Source organism: Sceloporus occidentalis, unplaced genomic scaffold, assembly GCF_023333645.1.
Source record: "Sceloporus occidentalis isolate IW3139 unplaced genomic scaffold, rSceOcc1.0.p SCAF_2, whole genome shotgun sequence".
NCBI classification, from domain to species: domain Eukaryota; kingdom Metazoa; phylum Chordata; class Lepidosauria; order Squamata; family Phrynosomatidae; genus Sceloporus; species Sceloporus occidentalis.
The window spans coordinates 131539331-131566622 of record NW_028316982.1 but is presented as its reverse complement, the minus strand read 5'-3'; the positions used below and the strand labels follow the sequence as shown (position 1 = coordinate 131566622).

Sequence of the window (27292 nt, the reverse complement as noted above, 5' to 3'; positions counted from 1 at the left end):
CGCTTTAACTCAGTGGTCTCTAAACTGTGCTCTTGAAAGGACTCCAGCTCCCAGAATCCCAGGCTATTAGCCCAACATGGTTGAGGCTTCTGGGAACTGAAGTCCAAAAAAAGAAAAGTAACTCTCTTAAAGGGCATAGTATGGGGTGCAGTTTAATTGGCCTGGGCATTCTGGGAACTGCAGTTTAGTGAGGCATTCAGCCTTCTCTGTGAGAGAGCTCTGTTGCCACAATAAACTACAATTCCCAGAATTCCCTAGCACACTGAGCCAGCGCAGTTAAAGCAATGAGTGTTTGGGACCCCAGAGCTCCGCCCACTTTCAGCCACCTTTGCCTTACTTCACATTCTCTCGGTGGGCGTGGCTTCAGGAGGAGAGGCATCCGAAGTTTATAAATCTCATTCTCTCGGTGGGCGTGGCTTCGGGGGAAAGGCATCCGATTGGCTGGCCGGCCCCGAGCCGAGCTTATAAATTGAGCATCCAGGACTTCAACGAGGCTTTAGCGTCGGGGAGCCCTGCTGGGCGGAGCTCGTGGAGGAGATGCGGCGCGCCAGCAGAGACTACTCCAAGTACCTGCGGGGCGCCGAGGACCCCCACGAGAGCCTCCCCGAGGGACCCCTGCAGGGGGCGCCCTCTCCTCCTCCTCCTCCGCTCCAGGCGGGCCCCACTCAGCCCCACTCCCCCAGGTCCCTCCTGGGAGCCCTGCTCCTCCTGGGGCTGGGCCAGGTGGTCTGCAGCGTCGCCTTGTTCCTCTACTTCAGAGCCCAGGTAAGCCAAGGGCCTCTCTCTCATAGGGAGACATTGGAGCATGCTTGCCCATAGGGAATCATTGGAGCATACTTGCCCATAGGGGAACATAGGAGGATGCTTGCCCATAGGGGAACATAGGAGGATGCTTGCCCATAGGGGAACATAGGAGGATGTTTGCCCATAGGGAATCATTGGAGCATGCTTGCCTGTAAGGAGTTAGAGAATATTTGCCCATAGGGAAATTTTGGGCAAGTGCTCTCCAGTGATTCACTATGGGGAGTATGGTTGCCCTATGGGCAAGCACTGTCATTTGTTTTAGTACATCCTCCCTCCCCCAGTGGGCTTTGCCATAGCCAAGCAGAGGGATTGGGACCCAGGGGTTCCTTGGCAAGTTTCTTCAGAGAGTTTTCTTCTTGCCATGGCCACCCTCTGAGGCTGAGAGAGTGTGTCTCTCCCACTGGGGATTCAGACCCATGTCCCTCAGTCTCCTAGTCCAACATGCAAACCACTAACTCACCCAGCCACCCCCAAATAAGGGGTCATTCATTGAGTCCAACAAGGTGAATTGACCTCCCCCCCAAAAGAAAAGGGTCCCAGCTGCTGCCTCCATTCATTCATTCATTCATTCATTTATTACATTTAGTTTTCATGCTGCCTTTCTCCTGCAAAGGGAGCCTAGGCAGCTTACAAAATTAAAAAAAAACATCCTCCCTAAGTGTTAGTCATAGAATCGTAGAGTTGGAAGAGACTGCAAGAGCCATCCAGTCCAACCCCTGCCATGCAGGAACTCTCACTCAAAGCATCTCCGACAGACATCTCTACCTATCTGTATGTATGGAGGCTCCCCATGGGTTGACGGGTGGTGGACTGTCAACACTCTCTCAGCCTCAGGGAAGATGGCCATGGCAACCTTGCCCAGAGTGCCAGAGGAGGGCTGTGGTCTCGCCCCCTCAAGGCACAGCCATCTTTCCCCTCTAGCTTCTCCAATTTCCAGAAGTCCTTCTTTTTGCCCTCAGGACCTGGTCTCCATTCCAGCCTTTTCTCCAGGAGGAATTCCACAATGCCCTCCCTTTGGAGAATGACTGAGAAGCATGCATTTGCATTTGCATTTGTGCTTTTAGCTTTTGTTTGGTAATGCTCCCTGGGTGGTTGCGCTCCAAAAAACCCACCCCTTCCATTCTGCAGAAATCAGGCCAAAGGAAGGCGATGGACATCATCACTTCACCCAATGGTGCCCCACCTCCTCCTCTCCATGCATCTGCCGAGGCCAGTTCTTATGGCATCTTTTGCTGGTTCGAAACCTTTGGGCAAGTCTTGGGATAATGTACTATCTTTAGATGCAGCCAGTTTTCCAGTTGCAGCCAAGTGCTCATTGGGGCAGTCAGGGCTTGGAGTTCAGGCACGTTCTGGCCATCTGCACCACAGGTAGCCCTTGTGTATGGGCAAAACTACCACAGCGCAGGTGATGATGGACAACCGGCATTGTGGATGTGACAACATTGTTCAGCAGGTATCCAAATACCTAATAGGTATCTCCTTCTTTGGAGGTCTTTAAACTGATATCAGATGGTCATCTGTTGGGGCTGCTTTGACTGTGAGTTCCTGCATGGCAGAATGGGATCGGACTGGATAGCCCTTGGGATTATATTATAAGAGAAAACTAAAGTGTGCGCGTGAAGCCACTCTGAGCAGCATGAACTCCTGTGTCTGTAAGCTTTCAGGTGAGAGTTTTAGTTGTCCACATGTCAGTGGGATGATGGCGAGGTTGGTTTTGTGCTCTTTTACTAGGGCCTGTTACAGACTGCCAAAATAAAGCTGCTTCGGGTCTCTTTGGAGGTATGCCATTTAAATGATGCATGGGTCCTAAGAGTCCGGAAGTCGCGCCAAAGCCACACTCCATTCCTAAACACTGGAGTGCAGCTTTGGTGCAGCTTCTGGATTCTTAGGATGCATGCATCATTTAAACAGCATACCTCCAAAGAGACCCAAAGCAGCTTTATTATGGCAGTCAGTAACAGGCCTAAGACTTCTTAGCTGTGCTTCAAGTTTGAGACTTGTTTGTTCTTGACAGTATCCGGTAGACTGGCACAGTAAAGAGGGAAGGTGGGCTTGCTTTAACCATGCTAAATTTAAGAGATTAAGAATATCAACCATAGGTTTTGCATTTTAGTGCCTTCAGTTTTGTTTTTTGTAGATCTGAAAGTTGTCATGGTTGGTCCCATGAACAATACATGCAGAGGTTAGCAGCCTAGAGATACCAGCAATGAGTAAGTTGTTGGTTTAAAAATATGCAGGTAAAAATATGAAACTCAAGCAACAGTTGTCAAATTTGTTCAATATATCTTTGGTTGTTATTGCAGAATGGGGGTTATGGCCCTGATGTAGAGGGGGAAATCTTGATGCAGAGGAGAAAGGGAGTGAAGGCAATCCTTCGGGAAAGCCCTCTTTTATGTTTATTCTTTATTTACTGGTCACACCTCAGTGCCCCAAGTCCCAGTCCAGTGTCTACACCACACAGACTCTAAAGCTTTGTCTCTGAGACATGGCAAAAACATAGATGTGCCGCTTCTCTTGGTTGAGGGATGCCAACCATGTCTTGCTATCCCATCTTTGCAAAAGAAAACCCCAAGTTCAGCAGGCCACAAAAATCAAACAGGCAAATAAGTTTTCATTGGAGGCTGCACAATGCATATTATATCTGAATTACTATGGTAGAAGATTGAAGGGAGGAATCGGCCTGCAGTGTGGTTTATGCCTTGGGACTGAAAAGAATGGTTTTTTTCTTGGAAATTACCCTGTTCATTGGCTGAGTTGGCTTTTGTTGTTGTTTTGGTTAAGCGCTCTCAACTTTCTCAAAGGAAGTTGGAGACTGATGTTTGCTTTTATTTCCCTTCCCCAAGAGGTAGAGGCAAATTCTGGGTTTGGGTTTCTCTTTTTTAGATCTTTGTGTAAGAGAAAGAAGGCTACTTGGTAGTGCAGGCAGTAGAACGCCAAGAAACATCTGCTGCATGTATGTATTGCAGCAGAGACACAAAGGAATGGGAAGTCTCCGCAGGCCAGGAATGTAACAATAAGGTTAAAATAACCTTAAAATAAAAGGGCAGATTCCTTTTAAGTTATATATAAAAACCCTAATGTGCTTGTTGGTGTTGACAAAGTAGAATGTAGTGGATGAAAACCCACACTCTTAAAATAAGCTAGTTTTTAAAGGTCTGATCTTGCCAACATGAAGCAATTTAATGTCCCTTTAATGTCAGTGAGAGACCTAAGTGTGTGTTTCAATCTCCTACATTGAAATTAGTGCAGAGGGGCTGCTTAACTTTGGCTGAATTGCCTCCATTGGATCTTCTCCTTTTCATCAAATGATGGTAGGGCACAAGGGTTGTGCCCCCTTAACCTCTGTTCTCCTAACCAGTAGGATAGTACTTACCGGTAAACTACCCAAAGGAGAGGTGTATAGCAAAGTAGTTGTAACTGTCCCCACCCCAGCAACCCAAGTGGGCATCAGCTGCCACTGATACACATATAAGAATCAGCTCTAAATGAGTCTTTATTGTGCTTCTGCTTATATATATTGTGTACTATGTGACCTAATACAAATCATTTATATTTGTGATCATCACAGATATTTGTGTTCTTTAACAAATTAGGTTTTAGTCTATGGAGTTATTCACAATGATGATAATATGGACAGTCTCTTGAATCCAATTAAATATCTAGTTCTCTGACCATTGGCTAAAAAAGCAGTATCTTTGATCATTGTGGAATAGCGGTCTATAAATAACACATTATTATTATTATTATTATCTCACTTGTGTGAGATTTCCTTCTGTGAGAACACAGAAGAAAGCCTATTAAAGTTTAGGTTTAATTATATAAAAAAAATAAAGTTAAATGTAGATGAACATGAAAAAACAGACTCATTATAAAAGATGATGATCTTTTATAATGTCTTTAAATTATATTTTTTATAATTATAATTTTATAATTATAAACTGAATTTCTTAATGCAATGGGGGGGGGGGATCCCAGTAAAGTTTATGCTTAGAGGTCATATACCTCTCAATACCAGTTGCAAGGAGAAGAGAAATAGAAGACATTGCCATGTCTTTCTTTTGTGGGCTTCTTGGAAGTATTTGGCTCGGTGCTGCAGAAAATAGGATCCTGGACTTAGTAGGGCCATTGGTGTGTTCCAGCAAAGCTTCTCATGCATGTCCCTATCACTGATATGACTGGGCTACAAGAATTTCTTCATATGGTATAGCTTACTTTGTCAAACCATTTTAGCTGCTGAATGGGCTGATATACCAGTATAATTTAGAACAAAGAATAATGTCCAGGATGAAGTGTATTGTCTCTTGCTCCACATTTGTTTTGGCTGCATCATTTGGGTATACCACAGGCCAAGGGAGCCAAACCTCTGGTGGGCCTGTGGCTGAGACAGTACTATGAATGTGGAACAGTTGTTACAGAAGCTCTGTTCAGGAGTTCTAAATCTTGAATAAGGCAAATGCCTTATTGAGTGGATCATACTAGCCTCTTGGCTGTTATTTCTGCCATCCTCTACATGTGAAAGGTGACAAGTTGAAGAGGAGAGCCTCCTCTACCTATCTGTATGTATGGGGGCTCCCCTGTGGCAGTAGTGGAAATGATGTTTTGAGGGGCGAGTATTCCTCATGTATTTGCTTGCTCAGAGTGCGTTAGTAGGGCTATGGTCTCATCCAGTTGTAGGAAAGTTTTCTGTACTTAATTTTCCTTTTGAGGCTTTCTTTCCTGCAAAACAGTCCATACAAACAGTACTTGCAGTATAGTCCAAGGATCCCATCTGATTGAGTGATTAATGGCGAAACACACCCTTGATATCAGTTTGTCTATTTATAGCCCATCTTTCCCCTAAAGATTAACCTCAAGGCGATTTACAAGATGAAGAGAATTTTTTAACCATTGTCCAGCAGCAGTTGTTGCTATGTGCCTTTGATTCAGACTTACCACAATTCTAAGGATTAGAACCCAGGATTAGGGTTTTCTTGGCCAGATTTGTTTAGAATGGTGTTTACCATTGCCTTCCACTGAGAGACAGTGATTTGCCGAAAGTCACTCAGTAGGATTTCATTGGCGAGTTGAATCCTGGTCCACAGAGAAGTACAGGCAGATTTATTTAACTAGAATAATAAAGTTTAAAAGTTAAAAAAAATCATAGATTCGAAGAGATGAAAGGATCATCCAGTCCAACCCCTCGGCATGCAGGGATACACAATCACAGGGCCACCCAGCCTCTTTTTAAAATCCTCCAAAGAAGGAGACTCCAGAGGAGTGTGTTCCACTGTTGAACAATAGAATCATCAAGTCCAACACATAATAAAAAGCTTATTTCCAGATCTGTTTTACCAGTATATTTTTAAAGATTTGAGCAGATCCATTTGTAATGCAACCTTTAAGTGTGAGGTAGCAAATCAGATCAATTTTGTATAGTTTAATGCAGGCCTACACAGCCTGTAAACCATTAGCTGAAGGCAGGACATCAGTCGTATCCTCTGGCATGCCATGGACTTGGCATGCCACCTCGCAGTTCCAGGCAGATAGGAAGAGCAGATACTGTATTGAATGCTTAGTGAACTGCGTTTGATTTGGCAGGACACAAGGTGTGATGTCTTGGATGAACTGCAGTGTCTTACAAGTGCAGTACAGCTCTCATGCAACTTACAGAGTAAATTGAGAAAAGTTTTTTTCTCCAAATGATACATGCATAAATTAATACCACATCCTCTAGAATTCTGTCAGTCATCTTTGCCCACTGCCACAGACTTGCATAACAGAAACAGAAAACAAAATTTTTGCTCACTTCAGTCTTTTCTCCCCCACCCTTAAAAAACAACCTTTCTGAGCAGCAAAGGACTGCATGCATAGTTCCGTTATACACAGAACACGGTCTACTGTTTTGGCCACCCCATCAAATAAAAATAGGGAACTGAAAAAGGTGGTACAGAAGGGCAGCTAAAAATGGATTCACCTTGCTATGTAGAAACAATGGAGAGATTGAGTCCTTTTTGGTTTGAAAGAGAAAGCTATGAAAGGGAACTAAGGCCTATTACAGACTGCCAAAATAAAGCTGCTTCGGGTCTCTTTGGAGGTATGCTATTTAGATGATGCATGGGTCCTAAGAGTCTGGAGGTCGCGCCAAAGCCACACTCCATTCCTAAGCACCGGAGTGCAGCTTTTGGTGCAGCTTCCGGATTCTTAGGATGCATGCATCATTTAAACAGCACACCTCCAAAGAGACCAGAAGCAGCTTTATTTTGGCAGTCTGTAAACAGGCCTAAGTGTTCATAAAATTTTGCATAGTTAAAGAGAGCAAATAGTGTTCCCTGCCCATCAGTACTGGTACTAAGATCCCCCCATGAAGTGGGACTGGCTTGTTCACCCAACCTGTCCTGATTCCCATCCTGACATTTAGGACTATAAAGGAATAGGATGGCATTTTTCTCTATTCCCTCTTCATGAGCAGGGTTATCAAACTGCCTGTGGAGACAGAACATTAGACTTGAAAGACCATGATTTGTTTCTTGAATTTTCAGGTTGATGTTTTGCTGAGGGGAGGCCATTGATAAAACATCCTGTTAACACAACGTCTTGGAAAGTCTCATACCCCAAGGAGTAACTCAGATTCACAATCTAAACAACTCTGTGTTTCACAATTACATTAAACTGTTAGTAAATTGGAAAATTTTTGATTACTTTGGAAGGATGTACAAGCTAATTTGAAATCAGTATAATAAGGCAGATGAAGAATTTATATGGAGGTAGAGGACTGAGAAGAAGTGGAAAGGAAATGAAGGTCTTATGGCTTTAATTAGCACCAAATCTTCAAAGGAAGTATTATGTAATGAGGTCATTTGTAATTTGTTGATGTAAGCAGTTGTGTAGTTAGCTTTTATTTGTTATATGCTATTTTTAAAATAAATTTAAAAACTACTCAATGTTTTGAACTGAAATCTTTGGAATAGAACTGAATAGATGTTGTTGGACATATCACAATAGCTCATACTGTAGTTATTCCCCCTCCTCCTCTTGAGGCATTATCTGAGAGATGCAGTTTGTAAACTAAATGGGAAAATTATTAATCCCCTATGCAGTATTCTGTTCCCCTCTGCCAGCATAGTGATCCATTGTGCTTTCTAAAACATGCAAAACTCCCTATATAGGTCTTCCTAGCCATTTTTACTCCAATCTGAAGGATCAGAAGCAGGAGCTATTGAAGACCAGGTTTAAAAAAAAGCTACTTGAGCTGAAACATACTTTAATTGTGGTTAAACACATCACATAAAAACAACTAAGAGAGTTGTTCTGGTTAAACAGTGTCCCTCCATGTCTATCAGTAGCAATTGAGAGTGTTCTGTGTTCCTGCCTTGCAGAGGTCCCTCTCTTTAAAGTTTGACAGTGCAAAACATGCCTTTTTGCAGTGTCCACAACTCTCAAGTATCCGAGAGTTTATTTTTCATAGCAAGTTCTGTGTTCAGAACTCCATTTGAGTTTCAGAAGATGGTGCTGATCTACATTCTACAAGCTTTATTCAGCTTCCAAAATTCAGTTCTCTGGATATCCACTTTCTAAGGCTGTTTAAATTATTGAACAGTTGTGGCTCCTATAATTCTCTTGTTTTTCCGCTAAATCAATTGTGGGTGTAGCTGCCACTGTACCTAACTGCAAAAGTGTGCTCCTACCACCTGCTTCCATGCCTATCTACTCCAGTATTTTCTACTTCATTGTCATAACTTGCAGTAGCTTAATAGTTTAGTTGGTGCTTCTCCAGTAGTTTTTCCATTCTCCTGCTGCCTAGTACTGTGAGATCTTCCTGAGCTTCTGATCCACTTAACTTTGAACCGGTTATTACTTTTGTGTTTAGGTTAACTGGAAAAAACCCCTCACTCTAAATTTATTCACATTCATTTGCTTTCTCTCAGCAGTTATTAATTTGGTCATGGTTTTGATTGTTGGACAGATATGGGAAAATACTGTAAAATTTTCAGTAACATTTGTTAATGTCAATTAGCGACATTGCCAATGTTGAAGGAAGATTTATTTTGCTGTGTTTGGCCTGTTACAGACTGCCAAAATAAAGCTGCTTTGGGTCTCTTTGGAGGTATGCTGTTTAAATGATGCAAGCATCCTAAGAATCTGGAAGCTGCACCAAAGCTGCACTCCAGTGCTTAGGAATGGAGTCTGGCTTTGGCGCGACCTCCGGACTCTTAGGACCCATGCATCATTTAAATAGCATAGCTCCAAAGAGACCTGAAGCAGCCTTATTTTGGCAGTCTGTAACAGGCCCATGTCTCATTTCATCTTCCTGTACAGGTCTGGCCCTGTTAGGAACTCATATCCTTTTCTCATTGGTCATTGCATTGTGTCGGTTACCATATATATCTCTAAATTTTACCTGTCACTCTTTTTATCTGTTTATGTGCATGTGCTATCTGCTTGAGCTGGTAAGCTTCTGGTTCCATAACTCAGATATTTTGCCATCTATCCCTCCCCTGTTGTACTCTTAGAGTGGCTGAAGATGTTTAACAGGTAGCAAACAATCTTAGGAATTTTTGTAAATCTTTATGTTCCCTTTGCCTTGCTGAGAGAGGCCTAAACCTGGCAGCTACTGTCCAGATTGTGTTGGGTGTTGTCAGATGATGTGTTAGGCATGCCCAGGTAGGTCAGTGGTCATAAAGCACTGCCGATAATGTCTTGGATGCTGTCCAAATGTTGTTACATCCTGGTTAAATCAATATTAGGTGCATGGCACTGCAGTATTGTAAACAAAACTCTCGAAAATGCTGTTTGCTTTGCATGTAGTTATGCTGCGTGTGATGGTTCTTTGTTCTTGTTGAAAGATTTTTCTGAAAAAAGAATAAGACGCCCCTAATAAAATCTAATCACTTTGTATTTCCACTCAGTTTTAGGAATCACTTGGCAATAGAATGGATCCTTAGGAAACTGATTGTAGAATAGCTCCTTAACTCAGAAATTAATCTGGACCAAATTAGACATGACAACATGTGTTTCTGCCCAGGAATCTAATTAAAAAGTGGCGTTTTGATAAAAAGTACACCACGGGTGGGTTATGAGGGCAAACTGCTCCATCACTCGCCTTTTAACCCAAACCATCGTCTCCAGCTCTCTTACTCCTAGTGAAGCATTATTTCGAGTCTGTAGCTCCGCTGGGAGAAAAAGAAACACCTGAAATATGAGTGAATTACAGTTACAAAATAAAAAGTTACAGGAGTGAGAGGAGAACTGAGCTTCCAATCTGGCCTGCCTTTAGTATCCCCTTTTCTCATCGGACACATGCATGTCCATGCACTGAGCTTCATGTGGCAGATTCAGTTTAAACAAAGTAGATTTGCTGGCATGGCATCTAGTTTGACAATTTCCCTCCTTCACCTAGCTAATTTGAAACCCCCCACCTTAGTCATTTGTGCGCATATATATATATATATATATATGTGTGTGTGTGTGTGTGTGTGTGAGTGTGTATAGTTTTATTAACTTTGTGGAATACTATAGATATCCCCCTTCAGTATTTTTCAAACCCAGATATTGCATTGAATTCTGTGCTAGGCTAGAGCCTAGCTCACTACTGGGCCATTTTGTGTGTTGAGGTCATGGTTTATAATACTTTAACCACATGCGAAACCATACACCAGAGTGAAAAGTGCATGTAGTAATCTAGAGCAGGAAACAGAATGATCCTGTAAATTTCACCCAGGGTGTGGTGGTTGTTTGCTTGCTTTCGCATTGTGCATGTGCAAGATTTCCAATTGTGCTAAAAAGAAAAGTTGCAGTTGCAGCTCTGAGAATTGTCTCATCTGTTTGTTACAGGTGTCCAAAACTCTCCACATGATGATGCTTGTGAGCATGGGTTCCTACAGTGTCAGTGAAGGAGATGAATGTATTTTCCATGGTCATGGCAGTGTATTTCCCCCTCTTTTTATGGGTGTGGTTGTAAAAATGTCTTCAAAGAGTTTCTGGGTACTTTTAGTTCATGCAGGGTAGCATCTCCATGGAGTCACACAGGTGGGATTTCGTTGGAGGATAAAATTTGAAAAACATTGCTGTGAATATCTTCTACAGCAGTGGTTCTCAAACTTTTTACCATCTGACCTGTTTCCATCTATATTGCCCACCTTCTCGAAGTAGTATATGAATAAAAATATTTTGTTTATTTAGAGTGCTTATTTTCATTTGCACATTCATTTATAACCATATTTTAACATTTCATAAGAATTAACATCATTCAAATTAGAACAGTGTTGTTTGAATAAATTCAATACTTAACACATGTATAAATTTTACACATACTGTATCACCCAGAACCACACTCACAGATGCTCACTGATATGTACACATCTCAGTCATGGTCTTTTGTTTTTTCTTTCACTCAACTCATTTACACTCTCTCACACACAATCACACAGAAACTATTAATTTTCTTGTGTATATGTGAATGTATATAACTGCATATGTGAGCAGGTAAAAAAGGGATAAAGAGTGTGAGTGTGTGAGACAGAATTTGTGTGTGGGACTGAATAAATCTGAGGGAGACAGCATAATTATTATTTGAACCTTCCAACCAAAGATTGCCCTGCTTATCTCAACTTAGGGCCGAAACAGATGGCTGTATGGGGCGGCTTTGAGCACCAAATTGGGATTGCGACAACTGTATGCTGCGGCCTCGATCTCGTTTTTTTTTTCTGGCACAAAAAGAAGTGGCAAAACACCGCTCCTTTTTGCACCAGAAAAAGGGTGGCTTTTTTACCATGACAGTGGTGGCTTTTCGGTGGCGTATAAATGCCGGAGTGCTGCAATGCTGCCTGCTGTCTGGTTGGGAGGGTGTCATGATGCCGGCTTGGGGGCACTGTCAAGGTGTTCGCCGTCTAAACACCATTCTCCCATGCCACCCCGAAGCTGGCGTACTGTGCTGGTCTGTTTCGCCCCTTAGTTTGTGGAAAGCTTCTTTTCCTACCTTTTGAATTTTCGTGTTCATTGCTTGTCCTTTAGTCCTTTTGTTTTGGGGGCTTGCTCTGTTTCTGCCCCCTAAACATTACCCTGCCTTTTCTCTCCTTGGTTCTTATTGCAGTTTGTCCTGTGGGCTCCCTTACTGTTTGCTCCCTCATCTCCTCATCCCCCTGCTTCTTCCAGCCCCCTTTTCTCCACTCTCTTGACATTGCCAAACATCTTTTCTTTTGGTCTCAGATCTCATCTGCCTGTACTCTTTGTGGGGTGTTTGGGACCACTAACCCTGGCAGAAGCTGGACAGGCTAAACGATGTGTCCCTACCTTGATCTTAGTCCTGTTGAAACACACAGTGTTCCTCTCCTTTTGATATGAAAACACTTCTTTTTCACTGCCTGAGGACTTTAAGGCAATTAAAAAAAAGTCACTCCAATTGACTCCACTGTTTTGGGTATGAACTGCTTTTTAAAACATGTGGTTTGACTCCTGAATTGGGATTGGGGTTGAATTGGGAGTGGAGGAGGGTGAGGCCAGGTTGATGGGTGGTCAACTAAGTCAGTTGGCCACTCGTTACCTGGTTTGTTTTTTGGGTTGGTGTTTGCAGGCACACATTTGCAGGGCAGCATTTCATTTTGCCTGGCTTCACTGCACATATTTGCAGGTTAGTGAGGTGGGGGTGAGGGGCAATTTGGTAGGTGGAACATACTCACCAGAAATTTGTCCCTCAGGTGCCTTCTCAGGTACAAAAGGCTGGAAGGGTCAACACCATCCCCCCCCCCCCTTTTTAATCCATTTGCACTCCAAGCATAGTATGAAGCTTTGAAGCTTAGATCTTTGAACATTTGCTTGCCTTTGGATGTCCTTTTGAGTAAGGTGATGGAGGTCTCATGGGAAAAGTGCTATAAAACACTTTCCTGGGTGTAAGTACTATTGATTTCAGCAAGACTTATGTCTGAATAGACCTGTATAATATTGCATCACATTTTGTCAATCCTACACTCACTTTCCTGATAATTAAATTTGGAAAATGAGGTAGCAAATTAGAGGGGATGGAGGGAACATATGTGATGACTGACGTATGCACCCAATCTAGTGGGAATGCAGGTGAGCTGTCAGAATGATGGAAAACAGGGAAAGGCTATTTGATGATGCAAATACGCTCGTGCATGGTGGGAAGAAACAAAAGAAAGCCCCACAGCTGTGGTCCTGTGACTGATATGGGTAAACTAATATGGGGAACACAGCAGAAACATCCCCTTGTAATTATGGGACTACATGATGGGGGTCTTTCCAAACCGATGTGGCTTTCCAAACTGAAATCAGTTTGCATTTAAAAGGGTGTGCGTGGCTGGAAAGTGGTCAGGCTGAGGCAGGATACTTTGCAGTGGAGCAGGGGTACAGCCGTTGGGTAGATTCAGCCCCTGTCTCCTGACTTCTTCAGCCATGCAGCTTCCCAGCTCAGGACTGCTATTTTATTGCCTCACAAGAGAGCACGTGAATGCTTTCCCAGGCTCCTTAGGCAATTTATCATGTACCTAAAGCCAGCCAAGTTATTTTGGCCCTTGAAAGTAGAAAATCCCGCAATTACCTCTCCCAATGCTTGGGTGTAACACTGCAATTTGTTGCCTGCTACAAAAATTATAATTTGCTGCCCTCTCAGCCCTGGTGGTGCAGTGGTTAAATGCCAGTACTGCAGTCACAACACTGTGAGTTCGATCCCAGGGCTCTAAGGTTGACTCAGCCTTCATCTTTTTGTAGGTCAATAAAATGAGTATCCAGCTTATTGTGGGCATTTGGCTCACAAATTGTAAACCACTTAGAGAGTGCTGAGTTCAGTATTAAGCAGTATAGAAATGTAAATGCTATTGCATTCATGACACCAAAAATTGGCAGCTGAGTTAAACCATTTCTTTCTCTTTCACTGTACTTTATGATAGTGCCAGCTCGACTCAACTTTCACATTATCTTATTTCTACTTTTTTCTTTCCTCAACTGCATGAATTCTTCAGAAAGCCAAGACTTACATTGAGTTTTTCTTGTCAATTAACATTTGACTTGCCCCCTTGAAAATTTCTTGTGCTATTTACCCCAAATGTAAATAATAGTCCTGTTCTGCATACTATTTTTGAAAGAAGGGTAGGAGATAAATCCAGTAAATCAACTAATAATATTGGTGCATCTAAGTATGATTTGCATATAACACAGTAAGCATATGTGCTACACTTACTGTGTGACCATGTATGTCAGTGGTTCTCAACCTGTGGGCATGACCACGTTGGGGGGGTCAAATGAACTTTTCACAGGGGTCGTCGCCTGAGTCCATTATAAAACACATATTTCTGATGGTCTTAGGAACCAAGACACTGCAATTTTATGGTTGGGGGTCACCATAAAAATACAGAAGAACTGTATTAAAGGGTCACGGCATTAGGAAGGTTAAGAACCACTGATGTATGTGCTCTTTCCTTTATAGCAAAGGTGGGGAAAGTGTGGCGCCTCAAAGCTTGGACCCAAGAGACTACTTTTTTGATTTTCTTCTACTAAAAGTTCTACTGTGCCTTTACCTCCCCAACTGTTTTAGATTTTAGGTCCAGATGAGACATTTATTTAATCAGGAAATAAGTTGGAAATCCTTTCCAACTTCAACCCAAAATTGGTGAACTATCTCTAGGGGCATTTTTAGTAAGAAGGAAAGGAAGGAAGGATGAAAAAGTTTGAAAAATATAAAACAAAATCCAGTGGTGGCATAATGAGGTGTGGGTTGTGTCCCACAGAGGTCCTTCAGGGGCCATTGTAGTCTATCTGAACTAGGTGAGCTCATAAAAGTGTGGTTACCATTCGAGACTCCTTTTGCATGTGACCCTGATCATATGGAAAACAGATAAAGGTTCCATCTTTAGCTAGTGTGGTTGATACCTGCAGATAGACTTAGCCATATCTTGTCATTATTTGATCCTTGAATAGAGGACTAGAGTAAGAAGGGAAGAAGGGTTTGGGGGTGGGGAGCAGAATTTCTGGTTTTTCTGGGGTAGTGTCTATTGTTTGCAGTTAGCTGTTTTTTTGATATTTTGTTTCAGATGGACCCTAACAGAATGTCAGAAGAAGATACGCACTGTTTGAGAACTTTCCTGAAGCTTCAAGGGAGCATCGATCTGCAGGAAACAACCTTGGCAAATCAGGAAAGGTTGATGTCTGAATCATGCCGAAGGATGAAACAAGCTTTTCAAGGAGCAATGCAAAAGGTCAGTTGATTCCAGCAGTGTATAAAGGTTTACCTCTTCTTGAAGCTTTAGAGTTGCTCCAAAGCAAAGCAAACCATCACACAGAGGCCTAATATTGGCAGACTGCCTTGTACAAGTTCAGGCCGATGAGCTAGCCATTTAATCCCGTTTGACAAAAAAGTCTTAAGTCCATTTCTTCAGCTTCTCTGGTGGATGCAGTTTTCTCAGCTACTTTTGTTAGGAGCCTTCATTTAAGAGTACTTTGTTCCTATGTCACACAGGTGGCATACTTCATAATCACTAAGGGCCTAACTACAGGTTACATTAATATGGTTAATATAATATGCTTATTGTGACTTTCTTTGTGCTCTTACTTTGGCTACATCCACACTGCAGAAATAATCCAGTTTGACACCACTTTAACTGCCATGGCTCAGTGCTAAGGAATTCTAGGAATTGTAGTTTATTGTGGCACCAGAGCTATCTGATAGAGAAGGTTAAATGTCTTAGAAAACCATAACTCCCAGAATTCCATAGCTTTGAGCCATGCCATTTAAAGTGGTGTCAAACTGGATTATTTCTGCAGTATGGATGCAACCTTTGAAAGGAAATAGAGGCAACATTCAATGTTCATTTATAACTGTTTTTGGAAATGTTTGTACTTTAAGATGTTCTGCTAGATTCCATGGATCCCCCATATAATAATAATAATAATAATAATAATAATAATAATAATAATAATAATAATAATATTTCTATTTCCCGCCTCTCCCAATGGATCGAAGCAGGATTACAAGCATAAAATCACAATAACATCTAGATTACAATAAAATATCACTTAAAAAGGATATTCACTGGATTGGTTAATGATGAGAAAAAGAAAGTCCTCCCCCAAGGATCTTAAGTTTCTGGCGGGTTCATATATAGGGAGATAAACAGATTTTCAGATAGTCTGGACATAAGCTGTTTTGCAGGCTCTCTGATGTGAGGGATCAACAGTTGTTTTTTCCCAGTGGTTTCTTTCTTCCCTATAAACTCAACAGGGACTTGCAGATGGCTTGAGGATTGGCAGTCCAGGTACCACCACTTTGAATAGCATTGCCATGTAGGGGTTTATAGATCATAACCCTTATATGAGCTAGTGTGGTGTAGTGGTTTGAGTGTTGGACTATGACTGTGCAGACCAGGGTTGAGTCCCCTCCTTGGCCATGGAAACCCACTGGGTCACCTTGGCTGAGTCACACATTCTCAGTCTCAGAAAACCCTGCGATAGGGTCGTCATAAGTTGGAAACTACTTGAAGGCACACTAGACAATCCTGTCCACTCGAGAAACCTGGATGTCAAGGGTTAGAGTACACCTAAACTACAAACTGAGATTTTGGGGGATTTTAGTCCTATCCAGCATAGGATGAATTTGATCTCCCTGATTTACCTTTTGACTGACCAGGAACACCTCTGCTTCTTCTGGATTAATCTTCAATTTGTTCACCTCATGCAGTCCATTATTTCCAGCAGGCACTGGTTCTGTATCAAAGTAGTTTCCTTAGAATTATCTGGAACAGAGCGATACATTGGGTGTCATTGAGATATCGGTGAAACTCAACACCAGTACTCTGGATAGTTTGTCCCAACACCTCTATGTGTACATTGAACAGGATTCTCACAGCACCACTTTTGGAATTCACCACTCCGTGAAGGACTAGAACCACTATAAAAGAGTCCTCCTAAGTCACATCTCAGAAGCAATCCACGGTCAATGGTATCAAAACCCATGAAAATCCCAGCAAAACTAATGGGGGCAAACTCCCCTGTCCAGTTCCTACCATAGGTCATCCACCAAAGTGACCAGAAGTATCTCCATCCCACAGTCAGGCAATGGATCTAGATAATCAATTTAATTCAGGAGCCCCTGGACCTGGAAGCCACCACAGGCATTAGAACCTTGGAATGGGGCACATGGTGAGGAAGAAGACATCCTGATGGACCACTGGCAAGGCCATCTCCTCCCCACAGGCTTCATCTGCTGCTGCAGAGATAACAGATGGACAGAGTTAGAAAAAAAATCATGGAAAGATCTTAATGCCGAAATATCATTTACTTGGGACGCAGGCGTGAAGCCTTTGAAAACGGGTTACTTTCAAGCAGGAAATTCTCTTTATATGTTCAGAAAAGTTCCAATTCCTTTCAAGCATCATGTTTCAAGCATAGCCTTTCCATTGTTATTTTGGGATTCTGGGGTAGGGGTGGAGAAGGGAGGTTTTGAAGCGCAGCAATTACTGAAAAGCTCAACACAGTATATTTATTTTATGTGAAACGGTGTGGCAGCAAGGGTGATCCAAATGTTTCAAGGATGAGTTCACCAATTTCCAAAGGGTCTTCAGAGTACTTGATTTCTTATGCATCACTGCATATTAAGCTCTGTTTAAATGTAATTACAATCTAATCTAGGGCTGTTTAAGAGCTGACAAGAGTACTAGGCACTTGATATGTATTCTCTTTCCGATTAGCCCCTTGCGCAGGAATCTCTTGGTCCATTTCCTCTTGATTGCCTTTCAGGAATTCTAATGTCCTAACACTTCTGCTAATAAAAATTATGGCAGTAGGTTTTAATTTGAATAGTTCAAAGTTTAAAAAGAAATGTTGTCTGAATTGCACTGGAGAAGGCTGACCTTTAACACAGCCACATGTAGTTTTGTGTTTGCATTCTTGCATGAGTTGGCTTTGGCTTCTGTGCTTTGGAAAAAGTACAGTAATGCCTATATATGCATCTATTATATTGTTGCCAGGCTTACATAGAGTGACTTCTCAGTGGCATTTGCCCGTGCTGACAGTAATAGTGAACAAGTTTAGCCCCTGTTGTCCTAGTAAAATGTTTTGGCTGTGCTTCTTTCTTGTAAAGCATTGCTCTTTTTATGATCACCTGAATATATCAGAGTGCTCTTGCACCTTTCTAGAGGTAACTAGTTCCCTGTGTCAGAGAAATGGACAAATAAGCATACATTCCATCCTGTGACTTTTGCAGCACTTGGATAAATCTGCGCTGTTAGATGTGGTGTTTTCTATGCAAGAAATAAGATGGGATTAGTAGGAGTCAAAGGGTGGTGGTAAGAATTGGGGGCTGAAGTGGTTCATCTGGTTATATTGAGCCCCGATGTCAGATGATCAAGATGGACCATCTCATACTTAACAAAATATGATTAGCTAATTCATGGTTCTATGAGAAGCAAAATAGCAGAAGAAAACATTAAAACAGTGTGCAAAAAGCCCAGTAAATTTGTAGCCCTCAGCAAAAGAACAGTATCCAAGGCCAATGACAGTCACCACAGATTCAAAGGTGGGAGGATCCTTTGGGCACGTTCAGATGATGGTAAAATGCAAAATGCCATCTAGATACAACTTATTTTTCTGTGCTGAAATCAGTGGGTTGCACATCCACTTAAACATGTTGAAGATTATGGCGTCTTTTTTCTTTGTTGTAGCTTGGCATGTATTTATAAATTTCCTGGTTTATCAAATTCATTCAAACTAAATATTCAGCTAATGTTTTTCTTTCTTGTAGTTGGTTTGCTGGTTTCTTGCATGAGATTTTAGAAGGCCCTTGATACTCTAGAGTCACAAACCACATGGAGGAAAATGTACCATTTTCTCAGGAAATTGGCAAATGCAGTTAGTTCATGGCTTAGTTCATGGAGTGATTTCCATTCTCCTTTCCTTTGGCAGGATTCCCAGATCCTTTCAGCTTGCAGAAAACTCAGGCCTGGACCTGTCTTACACATGGCAACAAAATACTTAATGCCTTAGATCTCCAGGCTGGCTTTTCATGAGGAATCATTAACATATATGAGAGTGCTTAAGAGATGCTTGTTAAGAGTCTGATCTTTGCAGCTGACTGAAAGCATTGTGTGTAGAGTGAATGAAAGAATGAGAGGCAAGTGTGTAAGCCTAAAGTCCACTAGTTGACCTTATTATTGGTAGAGGTAAGGTGCAAATAGGTCCTGGTTTTTATGGATATATTATAAACAATATATAGTTTGAGAAATGTGGAAATGATTTCTTAATAATTTTTTATTAAAAAAGAAGAATGCAAAAGAAAAATACAAAAAAAATTGTTAAGGCTGCAGGTAGACTCTGACATTTCTATTGTAGGGCAATTATAAAATTACCATATTACCAGCACAAATCTTGCAACTGCCACTAATTTACTAAGTGGTCTAAGGCAAGCCATTTTCTTTTAGACACAGTCCCATTACCTGCAATATGGAGGCCAAATGCTGCTGGACTAGGCATGGAATTAATGGGAGTTGCAGTCTAGCAGTATCCTAATGGCTACATGTTGCCCAACCCTGGTTTATCCCACAATAAATGAATGTATATTATGTTCTAAAGCATTTATAAATGGGTTGTAAATACTATGTTTATAAAATTTGTCACTGTGCATGAAAGTGATTTCTGTAAAGCAGTTCATGCTTTGCATTCAAGAAAAATTACTCTCTCTTTGACTGGACAGATGACAAAAAGCTATGCATGGCTCTTAAAGTCATGGGAGTGCTAACACATCTGACAGTCCTTGTGAGAAATCTGTACTTGGGACAAGAGGCTACTATTAGAACAGAATATGGAGAAACAGATTAGTTCCCAATTGCCAAAGGTTTCAGGCAAGGGTGCATTCTATCTCCCTACTTGTTCAACTTGTATGCAGAAAATATGAAAAAGCAGGTTTAGACTTAGGAGTGAAGATAGGGGGAAGGAACATCAACCTAAGACATATGGACAATACCATAATACTAGTGGAAAACATCACTGACTTGGAACAAATAATAAAGAAGGTCAAAGAAGAAAGTGCAAGGGCAGGTTTGCTGGTGAATATAAAGAAAACAAAAATAATTGATCATGGAGGAACTATATAACTTCAACCTAGACAGTGAGGAAATTGAAATAGTTACAGAATTTCCATACCTTCAATCAAACATTGATTAGAATAGAGATTACAGTCAAGAAATCGGAGGAAGAGTAGGATTGGGAAGGATATCCATGAAAGAACTAGACAAGATCCTAAAGTGTAAAGAGATATAACTGAACAATAAAATTAGAATAGTTCAAGTCATTCTTTTTCCCATCCCCATGTATGGATGTGAGAGCTAGACAGTTAAGAAAGTTGATAGGAAGAAAACCAGCTCATGTGAGATGCAGTGCTGGAAAAGAGTGCTGAGGATACCATAGATACCAATGGGTTCTGGACCAGATCAAGTTGGAACTTTCCCTGGATGCCAAAATGACGAATCTGAGGCGGTCATATTTTGGTCATATCATGAGGAGGCATGACTCACTAGAAAAGACAATAATATTAGCAAAGGTACAGGGCAGTAGAAAGAGAGGAAGACCACATGCCAGATGGATAGACTTGACCAAAGAGGTCATGGGCATAAATTTGCAGGACCTCAGCAGAGCAGTTGAGGATAAGGGGGTCTTGGAGATGCCTTATCCACAGGGTTACCCTGACTCAGAGGGCAGCTAACATCAGCAGTTTTCAGAATGGTTCACCCTTTTGAAATAACATACAAGGGAGGGTATTGGCCTGTGTAGGCTAACCTTGCCTCCATCATAAATAGTAATTTATGTACATACAGCTCCTTCCTGAGTGTGCCAGAATCATTAGCAAGTCCTTTCCCATGCCAACCTGGGCTAGCTTGTGCTCACCAATGGGTTCTTGGAAAGCGCCCATCCATAACACAACCTGAACATGATGGGGGTCATTTTAAGGTGTTATAAGCACTCATGCCCTTCTTTCTGCTATAGTCTCTATGAGGTTAATCAAATGCCCAGGATGCTCTTGTACTTATAACAGTTACAAAAATTGAAAATGGTGGTAGATGACAAGTTGAATACACTGGCAAAAAATATGCTCAGCTGATATTCCACCTTTCCCACAGCCATGGAAGGACTGCTCTCTTTGGAGTCTACTTTCTTTCCCTTAAAAATGAAAATAAATCTTAGGTCAAAATAGAATAAAATGATAGTGCTATGAATGGGTTCACTGCTTTGACTTACCAATTGCTCTGCTGCAGGGCTGAGCATAGTGTGGTCCTCCAGATATTGTTGTACTGCAGTTGCCCTTATTCCTCCTCAGTGGCTATTCTGTTCAAGGATAATTGGGGTTACAGTCCAACAACTTCTGGAAGGCTGCAATTTGTCTGCCCATGCTGCGTGTAGTAAAGTTGTTGCTCTATTTGCAACTAGAAAATAGCAGTAGCTTATCTCTAGCAAGATCCTACTTTGTCACATCCTCCTGTGGTTTCTTCTACTTAATCACTGAAAGGAATATTCTAAGAAAAGATATAGCCATGTCAACTTTGAAACCAACTGAAAGAAAAAAAAATTGGCATCAATGAGCTTTCGTACACTTCCAAATGCATCTGAAGAAGTGGACTTAGGTCTGTGAAAGCTTATGCTGCCAACCTCTTTCTTTCAGTTAGTCTCAAAGGTGCTACAAGATTTCTATATAAGAAATATTTCAAGTTCTGTACAGTTGCAGACATGTTCAACCAGTAAGAACACTTCGTTGAGCTCCATATACATATGCCCAGTTTTTACTCTTGTAGCTATATAATTGTCTTCATAAAATTTGAAATGTATTGCCTTAATATACAGGTAATGGGAGCTTAGTCTGCTTTCAGTGATGTTTGTGATAAATTCTGCTATATAATATTAGGTGCTAAATGGGAGTGTTCTTCTACACATTTCAGATTGCAGGATTCAAAAGATTTCTCCTAAATGCCACTAAAAACTTGATTGCAAGAGCTGTTTGCAGTGAAATAGGTTGCCTTGGGGAATGACAGAGTTGTCTCCTTTGGTGATCTTTAAACAGGGGTTAGATGGCCATTTCTTGGGAATATTTCAGTTTTGTATTCCTGCATGGCAGGGGGGTTGGCTCTTGCAGTGCTTTCCAACTCTAGGTTTCTGCAAATTTTGCTCGCAATGCAACTTTTTGCATTGTTAGTAATAATGGTAATATGTGTTACAAAGATTCACTAGACCCATTCCTGCAGCTTGCTTGTAAACATTCTGAACCAGTAGTTCTGTGTTTCCTTTTCAGTTTCCTTCCTGACATGCAAAGATAGAAACCAGTGGATTTCCTGCAAGATCTTGATTCTGATCTTATTCTCAATGTCAGTCACATACAGTATAACTCTATTCACATGTTACAGGCATAAGATGTTGTGGGGGGGCCACATTAACAAATTTTCCTGTTCTCTTCCACAGAGAACTATATAAGGTACTTCCAGACTTGAGGGTGGTATTGGCAAGCTGGGATGAACCCTGACATTTCCTGAAATTAAATAGTGCAGTACTATAGATTTGCAAAAAACATACTTGCATTGTGACTCTCCCCCTCTAAATAAATAAATAAATAAATAAATAAATAAATAAATAAAGTATGCCTCTTTCATTTTCAGGAAGTCCAGCGTATTATTATTGGGAAGGACCAGTCAAGATCAGAAAAATGTAAGTAATCGGCAATGCATTATTGGGAATCTTTAAGTTAAAGTGTTTTCTCTGGTGGTTTTAATGAGATTTTTTTATATGTAGCTATAATGGGAGTATCGTGGTTGGATTTACCAAAGAAAAACAAACCTGACAAACCACCATTTGCACATCTCATCATTGATGGCAATAAAATTCCAGCTGGTAAGTTCATTTTTATGGATTCAAAGTTATATTGGGTTAATGACATTTTACTATCACTGTTGTGTCTGAATTTTGTAGCACCTTTGAGACTAACTATGTGAAAGAAGTTGCAGTGTAAGTTTTCATAGACTTGGTCTATATTCTGAGGAAGCAGACCAAGTCTACAAAAGCTTATGTTAAAACTTATATTGCACATTTAGTCTCAAAGAAGCTACAAGATCCCTTTGCACACTGATTTCCCAGACCAACACAGGTTTGTCTCTGATGTCTGAATTTGACAGTATAAATGATCATACCAGACAATAGTTAAGGAAGTGTGACTGTAGTTTGGTGTGACTGCTAAAATAACGAACCATGGTCTACATCCATATAGCAAACCAGAATCAGAAGTCAGTGTTTGAAAAAGTTTGCATTCACAATTTGCATTTCTAAATTGATAAATGATAGTTATGGCCATATTAATCCTGGAGACCCTAACCATTACAGTTTTCATACACATTTGGGAGATCAAGCTTAGAGGTTTAAACAGTTATTCTATTAGGTCCAAACTCTTGTGAGGTTGTGGATTTCTCAAGAGTGACAAACTCCATATGAGGCCTCCTGGTTTAGCCCCCTCCCTTAGTTCCCTATTAGCCATTTCAGGTAAAATATCTAAAACAATTATTATTATGTGAGTGGCTGGCTGAAAGAATCCATAAAATGTAAGGTATGCCATTATTTAAGTTTTAATAATGATATTAAAAATGTCAAGGGGGCAGCAAAGATCCTAATGTATGGGGCAGGAACACACATTTGTTGTCCTTACCAAACAATTAAATTCAATCATATTCAGATATTGGTTTGTTTCTTGTGTTTTGTTTGATAGAAACTAAAATACTTTGACAAATATTTGGTTAGTAGAAGAAAAGAAAGTAGCAGACAGGAGTTTCAAGACTAAAGTTTCGAATATGAACGCCAAACTTAAAAATACAGTCTGACTTTTTTTTAGGAACTGTTTAAAATGGGGGAAGACTACTGGCCTTGGAGCAAAATCGTGCCCTTCGGGAGATCCAGTGTAGTCTGTTGTGTTTCCCAGAAGGTCATTCTTCCTTTTGCAAAAGACCATTTTTCAGTGGTTTCTCACCTTTTGTGCAGGGTGTTCTTCCATGTTCCAAATTCTAAAAGGCTGAAATGCCTCTCCTAAGGTTTAGTTAATGGCAGTAAGAGCTTTAATGATTAAATATGTTGGTATTTTGGTCCCATTGTTACAGCTTTGGTTCTGCCTCCAAATGGCATGTGATACCCATAACATTTCTAAAACTGAATTCAGACATCAGGCTGACAAAGGTCTCTGAGCCACCAAGCAGAGCATCTGTATTCTGACAATCATGTTTCCTCAGTCATGAGATTATCACGAGATTATCTAAAGCTTGCTGTTTTCCTATTGTGATGCTAAAATCTGGAGCTAAATGTTGTCCTATTACCTAGCTTTCAAAAGTGGTGTGATGATTTTGTCTTCTTGCTTGATTTGATTATTTGTCTTTTGAGCAATTCCAGACAGTTGACATCTTATATCTGCAAAGGTTAGGATAGCATGCTCCAAGCTTTCATAGATTCAGGTGATACATTAATTGTTTACAACAAGTAGCTGATTAATCATTTCTACCAGCAGTTTTGCACTGGTAGAAATGAAAATATTGTTAAAGTATTTTCTCATCCTTAATAAGAAAGTTTGTCTTGATAATGAGAGGTTTTGCCTATTTGTCTTATCTTTTCTTGTTACATTGTGTTGCTTCTTTACAAACATTTTATTTGTTCAAAACCATCTTTGTGCAAAATAAAATTTTTAATGCTTTTTACACAAGTGAAATGTTTGTAAACAGAAGTCCCAAAATGCCAAGAGTCTTAAGAAATGCACAAAAAAGCTCCAAATCTTATCAAAAACCATTGCATTTTTTTTGTTCATGTGTACAAAAACAAAATAAGTGAAGATGTTTATTGCTAAACAGGGGGATCATTCAGAAAATACAATTTTAGTGCTGTTATAACAATTTAATCCCCACTGTGGTGAATCATCTTGCACTTCCTTCAATATTTCTGAAAAGCCACTATAGTCAGATTTCTGGTAGTTCAGATTTTCATTTAAATTGAATTCATCATTTGATTGGCTAAATGGCAGATGTTCATTTAATTTTCCTCCAAAGTAATCAGCTTACCATATATACTCGACTATGTCGACCTCATGTATAAATTGAGGACAGATTTTGGGGCTAAAATTATGGCTTTTGAAATGACCCGTGGATAAATCAAGGGTAAAACTTAGGCACATATAATAAAGACTATAAAGGATGAAGCAAGGGAAAACAATGCCAAACAACTTAGAAAATTCAAGCAGACATCACTGTTTGTGCTCAAAATAAAGGCTGGATGGATGAGAGAATGGAGAAGAATCAGTGCTTCCAAGACAGATTAAGCTCTTACCTTTCAGCAGAGGCTGGTTGCTTTTTTTGGTAAGAGGTGGCATATGGTATTTACATTGACCCGTGGATAAGTCGACTCAGTTTTTTCGGGTCAATTTTTGACTAAAATGTCTAGACGTATAGATGAGTATATATAGTATATAATCTTTTTAATGTATAGGTGAAATCAGATTGTGGCCCCATACAGACAGGCCAAAATAAAGCTGCTTCGAGTCACTTTGGAGGTATTCTGTTTAAATAATGCATGCATATTAAGAGCCCGGAAGCCACACCGAAGCCGTGATCCAGTCCTAAGGACTGGTGCACAGCTTTGGTGCAGCTTCCAGACTCTTAGGACGCATGCATCATGTAAACAGCATACCTCCAAAGTGACCCGAAGCAGCTTTAGTTTGGCCTGTCTGTATAGGGCCTGTGTTTACCACACTAGTGGCCACACCAGCACTTAACTGCATAGGTTGTCTAAAACTGTAGAGGGCCCAAAGCTGGGGCTGCTATCCATCCAGTTAACTGTTACTGTGCAACCCATTTTCTGTAGTTTATTTGCTACTATGAAGATGCAGATACATATGGGGCCACACATAACTAAGGAATGGCTGAAGTGAAATTTATCTTCATGACTTGCTTTATCCCATCTTTGGAGAAAGGAAGGATATAAAATTCAGTCAGTCAGTTATCAGCCAGCCAGCCAGCCAGCCAGCCAATCATCCTTTTGATAGATACTCTAATGGCTGCAGACCATTGCAGATGATTATCCATGTGCTGCATCATTTATGTTATGAATAAACCTAAAAAGAAAAAAATAATTCTTCTTCTAATCTGTTTTCCTCTTAGGAACCGGTAAAGTGAATCTTACATCCTGGCATCATGACAAAGGCTGGGCAAACGTACTAAACATGACATTCAGTGATGGAAAATTAATAGCCAATCATGACGGCTTTTACTACTTGTATGCCAGTGTATGCTTTAGACACCATGAAGCTGTGGGGAACTTAACTGGACAAACTCTGCAGTTGATGCTGTATGTGACAAAAACTGATGTTAAAAGGAAAAACTCCGTGGTCCTGATGAAGGGAGGGAGTACAAAGAATTGGTCAGGAGATTCAGAATTTCATTTTTATTCTGTAAATGTTGGGGGCTTTTTCAAACTGAAATCTGGTGAAGTAGTAAGTATCCAGGTATCATACCCTTCTTTATTGGATCGTTCTCCAGAAGGAACTTATTTTGGAGCCTTTAAAATAAGGGATATTGATTGAGCGTTGCTTGACAATTGTTCAGGTTTATTCAGCTGGATCAAAATAAATGTAGCTAAGAGAGATGGTTAACAGCTTGTGGGGTCCAGTTGTACATGAATAACAATTTCTACCAGGCAGCCTTACCCACAATCACTTGCAGCTCCACTCATAGAGTTAGGATGGTTCAGTCCCAAAACGTAATTTCATTGCTTAATTCATATCATAGTTGTGGTGATCTGGCTTGTGGACTTGGAATAGTATGTGAATGTAAATTGGGAGCCCATCCAGAATATCATCAAAACTATTGGTTGTAAAAACACTTTAAAATCCAAATGCATTTTAAATTTTGTGCTGTGCAGAAAATAAAGGCTTCCTTCCAGACTAAATGAGCCATACTTAGGCCTTATTGAAATCAATGTGGAAACATAACTTGCACCATTAATTTTATGGTAACTAAGTAGAGCAATCTTAGACATGTCTACTTAGAGATAAGTCCAACTCAGTTCTGTGAGGCTTATTTCCATGTATGTATGTCTTGGATTGAGTTCAAAGTTGCAGTCTTAAACTTTGGCCTGTTACAGACTGCCCAAATAAAGCTGCTTCGGGTCTCTTTGGAGCTATGCTATTTAAATGATGCATAGGTCCTAAGAGTCTGGAGGTCGCACCAAAGCCACACTCCATTCCTAAGCACTGGAGTGCAGCTTTGGTGCAGCTTCCGGATTCTTAGGATGCATGCATCATTTAAACTGCATACTTCCAAAGAGACCTGAAGCCGCTTTATTTTGGCAGTCTGTAACAGGCCTAAGTTAGCAATACTTCAAGTAAAGTTCAAAGATATAGCCGTGTTAGTCTGTAAGATTCAGTATGTAGGTTGTACCTACATGGAACTCAAAAAATGTTCTAACTGGCTGACCATGTGGAATATTCCTTATGTCGAAAAATCTT

The 27292-nt window shown here is 40.7% G+C and overlaps 1 protein-coding gene across 1 annotated transcript; it reads left to right on the top strand.

Moving 5' to 3' along the window:
* Window positions 1–537: 537 nt before the first annotated feature.
* TNFSF11 (TNF superfamily member 11) lies at window positions 538–26949 on the top strand. The gene is made up of 5 exons (XM_089507951.1): window positions 538–765; window positions 14826–14990; window positions 22425–22473; window positions 22558–22656; window positions 25947–26949. Exons 1-5 carry the CDS (start codon window positions 538–540, stop codon window positions 26366–26368), a joined length of 963 nt encoding a protein of 320 aa, XP_089364077.1. The 3' UTR covers window positions 26369–26949.
* The last annotated feature ends 343 nt before the right edge of the window (window positions 26950–27292 follow it).